The sequence below is a fragment of the Erinaceus europaeus genome, chromosome 7 (genome assembly GCF_950295315.1).
Source record: "Erinaceus europaeus chromosome 7, mEriEur2.1, whole genome shotgun sequence".
Lineage (NCBI taxonomy): Eukaryota > Metazoa > Chordata > Mammalia > Eulipotyphla > Erinaceidae > Erinaceus > Erinaceus europaeus.
In genome coordinates this window covers 117,910,457-117,923,176 of record NC_080168.1, presented here as the reverse complement: position 1 = coordinate 117,923,176, position 12,720 = coordinate 117,910,457, and the positions used below count along the sequence as shown (strand labels likewise).

Sequence of the window (12,720 nt, the reverse complement as noted above, 5' to 3'; positions counted from 1 at the left end):
TGGGGACCAGGAGCTTGAACCTGGGTTCTTGCGCACTGTAATGTGTGCACTCAACCAGGTGAGCCACCACCAGGGCCCCCCCATCTCACTTCTTTATCTTGCGCTATAAAGGATGATACCTTAAGGAAATTAGGGAATCGTATGGAACAGGCTGTAGCAAGTTCCAGATTATTAAGAAGATTTGAGAATGGGATCAATTACTCAATTTAAATTGAAAAGAAACAAGTTTCAGTTTAGTTCGGTTTGCTGATAAAGCACTTTAACCTTGACTGAGATGCAAACATTACCAAATCCAGAGTTAAATCTTTTTAAAAAGAGTATTTATTTATTAAAGATTTATTTATTTATTTTTGCCAGAGCACTGCTCAGCACTGCTGATTACTCTGATGGTGCTTGGGATTGAACTTGGAAACTTTGGTGCCTTTGGCATGAAAGTCTTTCTGTAAAACCATTATGCTCTCACCCTAGCCCACCACCCTCCTGCCCCATCAGTTTTGCCTTCAACATTAAGTGTCAGAAATGCTGCAGTGCATTCATGATAACTAGCCTCCTTTGCGTTTCTCTTTCACAAACAGAGGCCAGGACTTTGGACCTAAGTTTTTACTGAGGCTGTAGGAAAAGGGTTGAAAGTTTCTCTGTAAACAGAATGAAGCTAAAAATACAACATCTTGGGAAGAATATGAGATCAAAATTAGACAGTCTTCCCTCCTGGGTATGCACCAAAACAGACTAGACAAGCGGAGGAATGTTAGACAAGAAAAGAGAAATGAGAAGTCAATGACGGCAGCAAGAGTTAGAAAGCACAGAGAAACAGACAAATCCTGGGAAAACTCTTTGAGTCAGAAAAGAGAAAGAAAGAAAGAAAGAAAGAAAGAAAGAAAGAAAGAAAGAAAGAAAGAAAGAAAGAAAGAAAGAAAGAAGGAGAAAGAAAGAAAGGAAGGAAGGAAGGAAGGAAGAAAGGAAAGAAAGAAAGAAAGAAAGAAAGAAAGAAAGAAAGAAAGAAAGAAAGAAAGAAAGAAAGAGAAAGGAAGGAAGGCAGACAAGGAAGGAAGTTAGGACTTTTTCTTAACAAATCTTTTTAAATAATTATTATTTACTTTTAATGAAAGAGAGACAAAGAGAGGAAGATAGAGAGAGACTATAGCACTGCTCAGCTCTGGCTGAGAATTGAACCTGGGATCTCAGAGACTCAGGAATGAAAGCCTTTTGCAGAACCATTATGCTATCTCCCCAAGCTTAACCTTAGAGTATTTTTAAGAGGAATGTAATTTGGGGGTCAAAGTAGGAAGAGAAGTTCATGGACTGTGACCTAGACATCTTTTATTATCTTTTTATTCTATTTTCCAAGAAGTTCGACAATCTGGCTTCTTCCTAGCTAGTAATGAATAAACTTCAAATTAGTCTTATTAGATCTGTTTTCCTCGTGACAATGATGCATGATGGGTACTCGAAATTGTAAACTATAATACTTCTGAAAACATAGTACTAACTTGAGTTAAAACTATATAGGAAAAGAAGAAACCTAGAAACACACCTCAGAACATTTAAAACTTCTCTACCTCATAAACATAGCACCAAAAGGCAATGATGTTAAGTATTAATTTTTTTTTCATAAAAGCTTTAGAAAGAAAATGGCTTTTTGGAAAATGATTTTGATTAAAAAAAACATTTTAAATTAAAATCAACGTTAAGTTAGTTCTTTAACTATATTCAAAATTAAATTACAGACTAAGAAATATCACTCATTAATTAACAAATACCTACTGAGTCCCTACTGTATGTTAGATTCTGTTCTTTTGCTTTTGGGCTTTTGTTGTTGTTGTTGTTGTTGTTGTTTTGCCCACAGGGTTATTGCTAAGGCTCTGTGCCAGCACTAGGAATACACTGCTCCTAGAGGTCGTCTTTTCTCCATTGTTATTGTTGAATAGGATGGAGAGAAATTGAGAGAGGAGGGGAAGACAAAGAGAGAGAGAAAAAGATAAACACATGCAGACCTGCTCCACTGCTGGCAAAGTGACCCCTCTGCAGGTGGGGAGCAGGGGTTACCCAAAAAGGATCCTTGTGCTGGTCCTTGCACTTCACACTCTGTGCACTTAATCCAGTGAGCTCCTCCTCAGATTCTGGGGTTTAGTAGTATACAAGTGCTACTCTCTCCACACAAAGGCATTAGAGTTTATGCTGGGGAGAGGGGAGGGAAGTTACCTGGAAAGTTAGACAGCTAACTGAGATTAGACAAAGACTTTGAGGTAAAGCCACAATGAGGAACTGACAATATTCTGGGAAAGAGGAGCTGCAAGCAGAGATGAGAGACAGTTTAAAAACAAAGTGTGTTAGGATGCCAAACAAAACACCTTTGAAAGCTTCAAGAAATTCATTAAGGAGGCTACTGGTATACTGTACAAATGCCTTGTGGTCTCCACAGCCTTGCCAAAATAAAAAAAAATGCAGATGGATACAGAAAGAGTCTCAAGATACCTTCAAAATGTCCTTTTATTTAGGAGGAGGGAGGGGAATGTTACACTGACAAGAGGTATAAGAAGGAAAATGTCCAAATAGCAGGAGTAGGCAGGACCATTTAGTTTCTACAGTAAAAACTGTGGTTACCTTTGCAGAATCAACAATAATACTTCAAGAGTAAACAATGTTAAGGAGAAACAAGACATTACTTTTTAAGTACTTCCTTAATCTCATTAATGGAGCTTTCATGGTAAGATTTCATAATTATTTTGTAAATAAAATAGTGACATCTTATTGATAGTCACTAAAAGCACTGACTATCTTTTTTGTAGGTCCTTGGATTCGTATTCATGGGATTTGGTGCATGGATTTTATTAGATAAAAATAATGTTCTCACAGCTTTCGGTATGTACTTCTTCTCTGATGGAACACGGCATTTTATTTTAAACAATTGCATACATGATTTATTCAGCAGGTAGCAGGAGTTTTCTAAAGTTCTTTTAAGTATCTTCCAGTTTTCCTTCTGAAGGCCTTTGTCAATTGGTTTTAGAAACAGCTTATTAAATATTAGGGTTAAAATTCAAGCCCACATAGAAGGGGATATTTGGGAGAGGAGAGTAAAACCAGGAATTTTTACTAAAGAAGAAAAAGTATTGGCATGCAAAAAAAAAGTGGATTGATGTGTTAAACTCTAGACCTTTATTAATCTGTAGACTTGGAAACATGTTGAGAATTAACTTAGTGTCTGTGTCCAAGATAATTTCTTTTTAAAATTGGGCTCCCATAAAATGCAGTATTCTTTAAATATAAATGCATTAAATGAATTCATTTAAGTGTGTGTATGTGTGTGTGTACGTGTGTGTGTCCAGGGCCCTGCACACTTTTATCACTCTGGGTTATTTTTCATTCAGAGAGAGCAGAGATACTGAGAGGGACACCATAGCACTGGAACTTCCTCCAATACCACTCCACCTACCATGTGGTGACAGGGTTCAATCCTGAGCCAGTGTGGGTATATTGTTATATGCAAATCTGAGAAATGTTATGCATGTACAAACTATTGTAGTTAACGTTGAATGTAAAACATTAATTCCCCAATAAAGAAAATTAAAAAGAACTTGTAAGAAAAAGCAGAATATCTAAGATCATTGGGAGATCAGAGTCTATGAAGTCTAATGTTCCTACCTAGTCACAAATATCTGAGAAACAGTGAAAACATACTGTTTGGTGGTGTGGGAGATGGGGCCTGGGGCTTTGGAGGCTCAGGCTAGGGAGTCAATTTGCATAACCAGTGTCATCTACCCTCAACTCTGTTTGATCCCTTAATCCAGAGTAATTGATGAAGATAAAACATGGACTTCTACCTCTGATCGCCTCCCGTTGGCAGGCAAGCACCAATAGCCCTCAGGGGAGGTCAGTCCCAGACAAAGCCCTAGCAAGATCCCAAGGGATTCTCAGTCCATAGGCTTCAGCAGAGGGGCTGAGGTCAACCCCAATCAGCTGTGCAAAGAGACAACAGGGAATGGAGGCACAGTCAATGGAGGCAAGTCTGCTGAGTGGATTGCAAAGGAGTGAGGGAGGGGCCCTTCAAGATGAAAGAGACTGAGGACCCTTGCTCAAACAGCCTAGCAAGAATGAAGCTTCCCAAGCAAGGAGCCTTGCTGATGCCAGTCTCTTGCAACCCATCATCAGGTGGGTGCCTCCACCTGACGTTCGTTTGCTATCTCTCTAACTTCAAGACCAAGCAAGACTGAAAGCAAACACCATCTCAGCAAAAAGAAGAGTCAGAGACACTTTCTGATGTTTGAAGCACTTTATTGTAGAGAGGAATGAGTACAGTCCATTTCAGCTATCACACAATACAGGCTGGCAGGCTATCTGGAAAGACTCGAGACTCCATCCTTCCCAGCGTGAAACCTTGGCAAAGATTCTGGCACAGGGCTGTCTGTTCAGTCGGCACAGTCCAGAGAAAGTGGCTGTCACCACTGAGGAGGGGGCGATTGATTGAGGTGACCCCTACCAAGGGAAGGGTTTCCAGGGCATGAGAGATGAGCTGTGAAGGCAGATTTCCCTGAGCAGCAGCCACTCAGGTCTGGGTCTAAGGCTGGGTCTGGTTGCAGTTCTGAGTCCTGTCCTCAGGGGCACAACGGGAACTTCCACTGGTTGGCAGGGCTGTGTCTTGCTTGGGCTGAGCCTCCCAGCCCCATCTCCTGGCACAGCCAGGAGCCTGTCCTTCTTCCAGGGAAGTGCAGAAGGGTGCAGATACAGAGGAGTGCAGAGTGTGCTCCGTGGTGGGCCAGGGAGGCTGCAGGAAAAGGCCACCGGGGTGTAGACAGGAGGGCTTGTGGGGTGTCAGGCTGGGGGCTGCAGCTGAAGCCTTGGTCCTTGGGCTCCATGGTCCTGGAGAAGGGGTGAGCAAGCCCCTTGTTGTCAGCACCTATAGGCATGGCAGGGCTGAGGGCTGGGCAAGGTGAGCAGCATCTTCTTGTGGGCCTTCTTGTTCCTCCTCTTGGTGGCTCTGGCAGTGGCTGGAGCAGTGGTGGCCTCAGAGGCAGTGTGGGCGGGTTCAGCAGTGGGGGCGGTGTTCTCCTTTGAGGAGGAAGGGCTGTGTTGCCTGGCCCTGGCCTTGCCTCCTGTGGAGGGGTGGATGAGCATGGCCTGGGCAGGCAGGTCACCTGGGATTGTCCTGAGCTGCAGGTGGGTCGTGGGCCGCTTGTGTTCCTGGAGAGTTCTCCACTGGTCCAAAGTCATCTGTGCAGGTGGCGTTGGCTGGCATGGCCCCTGCGGGGACGGATGCAGCCTGGGAAGGCGTTGGTCTCTCGGGGGCTCATCGGGGCTGGTCTGCAGGCCAGGCTGTGCACTGGGCTGGACAGGGCGGGCTGGTTCTGGTGCCGGGCGGCAGGAAGCCCAGAACTCCTCCTCCTGCTGCGGCTGCGGCTGGGGTCGCTGTGTCTTGCGCAGGTAAAAGAGGACGTAGGCCTGCTGGCTGAGGGCAGAGGCCGCGTGGCAGGCGGTGACCCGAGCGTCGTCCATCTGATACCAGAGTCCTTGGGCGCTCTGCACATAGGCCAGGTAGTGTCCGCTGTGGGGCGAGCAGCCGGCGTGCACCAGCACGGCGTAGAGGCCGTAGAGCAGAGGCGGCCCCTGCGGCTGCGACGTGTATGCGCGCAGGTCCAGCTCCTGCGGGTAGGCCACGGCCTTGGCGTCTTTGCTGTGGCTCCAGGGGCAGAAGCGCTGCAGGGCCAGCACGAGCACCCGCGAAGGGCTGTGCAGGCTCGAGGTCTTGGCGGCGGCTCTCCTGTGTTGGCAGCGTCCGCACTCATAGGCGTTGTCCCCGTCCAGGCGCTCGGGCTTCACCAGCTCTTGCAGAGCTTCCTCCACACTGCAGGCGGCCTGGATGTTGAGGACGATGTCCAGGTAGGGTTCGAAGGTCTCGGACACTGAGTGGCAGTGGAGGCAGCGAATCTGAGACCTCCACAGCCCGCCGAAGATGCTGGGCACCAGCCCGGAGTCCTCGGAGCTGGTGCTGCGCGTGTGCGTGTGCGTGTGCGTGTGCGAGGGGGCTGGCCCAGGGGCCTGTGCTGGCGCAGCTTGGCCGCAGGCGCGCGTCAGGGCATCCAGCGTGTGCAGCAGATATTCGTGGGCATCTTCCTGCCGCTGGCGGTGGAACCCACACAGTAGAGCTGGTGGGGGCCACAGCACCTGCCCAGGTTGCAGCAGGGCGCGGGCCACGTGGGCCTGCAGGGCGCACAGGGCGCAGCTGGGCTGCTCAGGGCAGCAGCCGGCCCAGCCCTGCTCCTGCCTCTGCCGCCGCAGCCGCCACTGCAGAGCCCATGCCAGGGGCCTGGTGTGCGTCAGGCATTGCAGAGCCGCATTCACATAGCAAGTGTTGCCCAGGTTCTGTAGGCCAGCCCCCACCCCACCGGCTCCTTGCTCAATCAAGTACACGTCCAAATCCACGTCCAAGTCCACGTCCGGCTCCACATCCATTTGGGGCTGGTGCGAGGCGCCTCCGCCGGGCAGCTCTGGGTCCCTGGGGGCACAGTCAACCACAGCCGACCCTCGACCACAGGAGTCCTCCCCCGAACACTCGACTCCCTCTTCAACATACCAAGACTGGGAGCTTTTCATCCTTCCAGGAAAATCTTCTCCACTCGGGCGATCTGGGAGCTTCTGCTTGCACAAGACTGGCACTCTTCAGACTGCTTTCTTCCTGAGCAATTCCAGCATCTCCTAGAGCAGAATGTACCAGGCCCACCCTACAGACCCTTTTATAGCTCTCAAGACCCTGTGCCCTGGAGACACGCCCACTCCCTCTCCCTCATTGGCCATAGGGGTTGCTGCGGGGGTGGGGCCATCTTAATCCTGGCCAATCCCATTAGCTTCAGGGCAATCTCCCTGGGGCTCCATATCCCCACCCAGCCTACACCTTGAAGCCAGGGCTAAGCCTGATGTGATTACACACGGAACACCAACTCACACTGTGTCTGCCTGCAGGTCCATCTTGGAGCTGGAAAAGATCACACACAAAGGAGAATGCATCAGCACTGCTCCTTATTTGGGAAATTTCATTCCTGCTAGGCTGTTTGAGCAAGGTTCCTCAATTTCTTTCATCTTGAAGGGTCCCTCCCTCAATCCTTTGCAATCCACTCAGCAGAGCTGCCTCCACTGACTGTGTCAAAGGAAGGCATGGAAGCATTCCCTGTGGTCTCTTTGCACAGCTGATTGGGGTTGACCTCAGCCCCTCTGCTGAAGCCTATGGACTGAGAATCCCTTGGGATCTTGCCAGGGCTTTGTCTGGGACTCACCTTCCCTGAGGGCTATTGGTGCCTGCCTGCCAATGGGAGGCGATCAGAGGTAGAAGTCCATGTTTCATCTTCATCAATTACTCTGGATTAAGGGATCAAACAGCGTTGAGGGTAGATGACACAGTGGTTATGCAAATTGACTCTCTAGCCTGAGCCTCCAAAGCCCCAGGCCCCATCTCCCACCCCACCAAACAGTATGTTTTCACTCTGTGTCTCAGCTCTTTGTGACTAGGTAGGAACGTTAGACTTCATAGACTTTGATCTCCCAATGATCTTAGATATTCTGCTTTTTCTTACAAGTTCTTTTTAATTTTCTTTATTGGGGAATTAATGTTTTACATTCAACATTAGCTATAATAGCTTGTACATGCATAAAATTTCTCAGATTTGCATATAACAATACACCCACACTAGGTTCTCTGTCATCCTTTTTGGACCCGTATTCGCCCTCACACCTCTGTCATATTTTCCTCTAAGTATCTGATAATTTGTTTGTTTGTTTGTTTTTGTTTTTTTTCTCTCCAGGGTTATTGCTGAGCTCAGTGCCTGCACCATGAATCCACCCTCCTGAAGGCCATTTTCCCCCCTTTGTTGCCCTTGTTCTTGTAGCCTTGTTATGGTTATTATTATTGCCCTTATTGACGCTATTCGTTGTTGGATAGGACAGAGAGAAATGGAGAGAGGAGGGGAAGACAGAGTGGGGGAGAGAAAGACAGACACCTGCAGACCTGCTTCACCGCCTGTGAAGCGATTCCCCTGCAGGTGGGGAGTCGGGGGCTTGAACCGGGATCCTTCCGCAGGTCCTTGCGCTTTGCGCCACATGCGCTTAACCCACTGTGCCACCGCCCAACCCCTGTATCTGATAATTTGTGATCTAACATCCAAGTCCTTGATACACTTGGAGTTTACTTTTGTCTTTGGTGAAATAGAGTGGTTCAGTTTCATTCTTCTGCATGATTCAATCCATTTTTTCCAACACCATTTTTTTGAAGAGAAACTGCTTTCCCCAGTTAATAGTCTGGGCACCTTTGTCAAAGATTAGATGTCCATAGGTGTGGGGGCTTACTTCTGGGCTCTCAGTTCTATTCCACTGGTCATTGTGTCTATTCATGTTCCAGTACCAAGCAGTTTTGATAACAGTGGCTCTCTAATACAATTTGAGATCTGGGCGTGTGGTGCCTCCAGTTCTGTTCTTTCTTCTCAAGATTGTTTTGGCAATTCTAGGTCTTTTCTGGTTCCAGATAAACATTTGTAGCATTTGTTCAATTCTCCAAGAAAATGTGGTTGGGATCTTGTTGGGGATAGCATTAAATTTGTAGATGGCTCTGGGTAGTATATTCATTTGGATGATGTTAATTCTTCCAACCAATGAACATGGAATATCTTCCCACTTCTTTGTCTCTTTTTCAATTTCCTTGAGTAGTAACTCATAATTTTCAGTATACAAGTCTTCCACTTCTTTTGTTAGGTTTACTCCTAGATATTTTATTGTTTTTGTTGCTATAGTAAAAGGAATTGAGTTCTGGATTTCGTCTTTTTCTAACTTAGTGTTTGCATAGAAGAATGCCACTGACTTTTGAATGTTAATTTTGTAGCCTGTTGCCTTAATGTACTGCCTGATGATTTCCAAAAGCTTCTTGCTTGATTCCTTAGGTTTTTCTATGTGTACTATCATGTCATCTGCCAATAGGGAGAGTTTGACTTCTTCTCTTTCAATCTGTATGCCTTTAATTCCTTGCAGCAGAACTCTTTTCTGCACAAATTTTAAAGACATCTTCAATGAAACAAATCCAATTACAAAGAAGACTAAGGCAAGCATAAACCTGTGTGACTACATAAAATGAAAAAGCTTCTGAACAGCTAAAGAAACTTCTACCCAAACCAAGAGACCCCTCACAGAATGGGAGAAGATCTTTACATGCCATACATCAGACAAGAGGCTAATAACCAGAATATATAAAGAACTTGCAAATCTCAACAACAAGACAATAAATAATGCCAGTCAAATATGTGGGGAGGACATGGACAGAATATTCACCACAGAAGAGATCCAAAAGCCCGAGAAACACATGAAAAAATGCTCCAAGTCTCTGACTGTCAGAGAAATGCAAATCAAGACAACCATGAGATATAACTTCACTCCTGTGAGAATGTCATACATCATAAAAGATAACAGCAGCAAATTGTGGGGAGGCTGTGGGGTCAAAGAACCCTCCTGCAATGTTAGTGGGAATGTCAATTGGTCCAAACTCTGTAGAGAACAGTATGGAGAACTCTCAGAAGGCTAGAAATGGACCTACCCTATGATCCTGCAATTCCACTCCTGGAGATATATCCTAAGGAACCCAACACACCCATCCAAAAACATCTGTGTACAAATATGTTCTTGGCAGCACAATTTGTGATAGCCAAAACCTGGAAGCAACCCAGGTGTCCAACAACAGAAGAGTGGCTGAGCAAGTTGTGGTATATATTTATCAGCTATATAAAGTGGTGACTTCACCGTTTTAAGCCGAACTTGGATGGACCTTGAAAAATTCATGTTGAGTGAAATAAGTCAGAAACAGAAGGATGAATATGGTATGGTCTCACTCTCAGGCAGAAGTTGAAAAACAATATTAGAAAAGAAAACACAAGTAGAACCTGAACTGGAATTGGCATATTGCACTAAAGTAAATGACTCTGGGGTGGGTGGCTGGGAAGAATACAGATCCAGTAAGGATGACAGAGGACATAGTGGGGGTTGAATTGTTTTATGGCAAACTGGGAAATATTATGCATGTACAAACTATTGTATTTACTGTTGAATGTATAACATGAAATCCCCAATAAATAAATTAAAAATAAAATAAAATGTAAAATAATGACAATGATAAAAAAGAGAAAGAAAGACTGTACTCTTTGGGAAAGGCATCACATGGAGAGTATCCATAACCTGCAGGAAGAAGAGGGCTCTGAGTCTATGTCACTACATTACACTCCAAAGGGCGGTTTCGCATTAGGGTCCAGATTAGCATTTCTTCAAGGATATGTGATATGCTCATCATCTGTCTTCAGAGAACCAAGACTTTATTTCAGAGAAACAGAGACAGAGGGAGAAACACACACACCCACACAGAATGAAACACAGAAAGAGAGAGAGAAAAAGAGACTGGATATACTGTTGAGACTTTTTTGCCCATGTTTTGATGGTGTTGTGTTGTTCAGCTCTCTGATTCTTTATCAATTGACTCCAGAGTCCTATGTCAGATATCATCCTCTCCCAGTGTGGTGATTATCTGTGTGTACCCGGGGACTCTTTCTCCTTTGTGTGGGATCTTTTCCAGCTCCAAGATGGACCTGCAGGCAGACACAGTGTGAGTTGGTGTTCCGTGTGTAATCACATCAGGCTTAGCCCTGGCTTCAAGGTGTAGGCTGGGTGGGGATATGGAGCCCCAGGGAGATTGCCCTGAAGCTAATGGGATTGGCCAGGATTAAGATGGCCCCACCCCCGCAGCAACCCCTATGGCCAATGAGGGAGAGGGAGTGGGCGTGTCTCCAGGGCACAGGGTCTTGAGAGCTATAAAAGGGTCTGTAGGGTGGGCCTGGTACATTCTACTCTAGGAGATGCTGGAATTGCTCAGGAAGAAAGCAGTCTGAAGAGTGCCAGTCTTGTGCAAGCAGAAGCTCCCAGATCGCCCGAGTGGAGAAGATTTTCCTGGAAGGATGAAAAGCTCCCAGTCTTGGTATGTTGAAGAGGGAGTCGAGTGTTCGGGGGAGGACTCCTGTGGTCGAGGGTCGGCTGTGGTTGACTGTGCCCCCAGGGACCCAGAGCTGCCCGGCGGAGGCGCCTCGCACCAGCCCCAAATGGATGTGGAGCCGGACGTGGACTTGGACGTGGATTTGGACGTGTACTTGATTGAGCAAGGAGCCGGTGGGGTGGGGGCTGGCCTACAGAACCTGGGCAACACTTGCTATGTGAATGCGGCTCTGCAATGCCTGACGCACACCAGGCCCCTGGCATGGGCTCTGCAGTGGCGGCTGCGGCGGCAGAGGCAGGAGCAGGGCTGGGCCGGCTGCTGCCCTGAGCAGCCCAGCTGCGCCCTGTGCGCCCTGCAGGCCCACGTGGCCCGCGCCCTGCTGCAACCTGGGCAGGTGCTGTGGCCCCCACCAGCTCTACTGTGTGGGTTCCACCGCCAGCGGCAGGAAGATGCCCACGAATATCTGCTGCACACGCTGGATGCCCTGACGCGCGCCTGCGGCCAAGCTGCGCCAGCACAGGCCCCTGGGCCAGCCCCCTCGCACACGCACACGCACACGCACACGCACACGCGCAGCACCAGCTCCGAGGACTCCGGGCTGGTGCCCAGCATCTTCGGCGGGCTGTGGAGGTCTCAGATTCGCTGCCTCCACTGCCACTCAGTGTCCGAGACCTTCGAACCCTACCTGGACATCGTCCTCAACATCCAGGCCGCCTGCAGTGTGGAGGAAGCTCTGCAAGAGCTGGTGAAGCCCGAGCGCCTGGACGGGGACAACGCCTATGAGTGCGGACGCTGCCAACACAGGAGAGCCGCCGCCAAGACCTCGAGCCTGCACAGCCCTTCGCGGGTGCTCGTGCTGGCCCTGCAGCGCTTCTGCCCCTGGAGCCACAGCAAAGACGCCAAGGCCGTGGCCTACCCGCAGGAGCTGGACCTGCGCGCATACACGTCGCAGCCGCAGGGGCCGCCTCTGCTCTACGGCCTCTACGCCGTGCTGGTGCACGCCGGCTGCTCGCCCCACAGCGGACACTACCTGGCCTATGTGCAGAGCGCCCAAGGACTCTGGTATCAGATGGACGACGCTCGGGTCACCGCCTGCCACGCGGCCTCTGCCCTCAGCCAGCAGGCCTACGTCCTCTTTTACCTGCGCAAGACACAGCGACCCCAGCCGCAGCCGCAGCAGGAGGAGGAGTTCTGGGCTTCCTGCCGCCCGGCACCAGAACCAGCCCGCCCTGTCCAGCCCAGTGCACAGCCTGGCCTGCAGACCAGCCCCGATGAGCCCCCGAGAGACCAACGCCTTCCCAGGCTGCATCCGTCCCCGCAGGGGCCATGCCAGCCAACGCCACCTGCACAGATGACTTTGGACCAGTGGAGAACTCTCCAGGAACACAAGCGGCCCACGACCCACCTGCAGCTCAGGACAATCCCAGGTGACCTGCCTGCCCAGGCCATGCTCATCCACCCCTCCACAGGAGGCAAGGCCAGGGCCAGGCAACACAGCCCTTCCTCCTCAAAGGAGAACACCGCCCCCACTGCTGAACCCGCCCACACTGCCTCTGAGGCCACCACTGCTCCAGCCACTGCCAGAGCCACCAAGAGGAGGAACAAGAAGGCCCACAAGAAGATGCTGCTCACCTTGCCCAGCCCTCAGCCCTGCCATGCCTATAGGTGCTGACAACAAGGGGCTTGCTCACCCCTTCTCCAGGACCATGGAGCCC

The 12,720-nt window shown here is 48.8% G+C and overlaps 3 protein-coding genes across 3 annotated transcripts in view; 2 read left to right on the top strand and 1 right to left on the bottom strand.

Annotated features, from left to right (window-relative positions):
* Positions 1–2,640: 2,640 nt before the first annotated feature.
* TSPAN19 (tetraspanin 19) overlaps positions 2,641–12,720 on the top strand; it is a 33,516-nt gene continuing 23,436 nt past the window's right edge. The window contains exons 1-2 of the mRNA XM_007516252.2: positions 2,641–2,707; positions 2,790–2,862. Coding sequence (XP_007516314.1) covers positions 2,642–2,707; positions 2,790–2,862 — 139 coding nt within the window. The 5' untranslated portion in view covers position 2,641. The remainder of the gene's footprint in view (positions 2,708–2,789; positions 2,863–12,720) is intronic.
* LOC132539228 (ubiquitin carboxyl-terminal hydrolase 17-like protein 6) lies at positions 4,888–6,588 on the bottom strand. Its single transcript, XM_060193379.1, has 2 exons — positions 6,054–6,588; positions 4,888–6,020 (listed from the first exon to the last, which is right to left on the bottom strand). The coding sequence occupies exons 1-2, from the start codon at positions 6,586–6,588 to the stop codon at positions 4,888–4,890; spliced, it is 1,668 nt and encodes a 555-aa protein (XP_060049362.1).
* On the top strand, positions 10,971–12,677 carry LOC132539227 (ubiquitin carboxyl-terminal hydrolase 17-like protein 6). The gene is made up of 2 exons (XM_060193377.1): positions 10,971–11,533; positions 11,588–12,677. The coding sequence occupies exons 1-2, from the start codon at positions 10,971–10,973 to the stop codon at positions 12,675–12,677; spliced, it is 1,653 nt and encodes a 550-aa protein (XP_060049360.1).

Coding starts and splice junctions, on each gene's coding strand:
- LOC132539227 (XM_060193377.1), top strand. CDS start 10,971: ATGAAAAGCTCCCAGTCTTGGTATGTTGAAGAGGGAGTCGAGTGTTCG. Junction 11,534..11,587: donor GCGCCAGCACAGGCCCCTGG/GCCAGCCCCCTC, acceptor GCGCAGCACCAG/CTCCGAGGACTCCGGGCTGG.
- LOC132539228 (XM_060193379.1), bottom strand. CDS start 6,588: ATGAAAAGCTCCCAGTCTTGGTATGTTGAAGAGGGAGTCGAGTGTTCG. Junction 6,021..6,053: donor TGCCCTGACGCGCGCCTGCG/GCCAAGCTGCGC, acceptor CCCCTGGGCCAG/CCCCCTCGCACACGCACACG.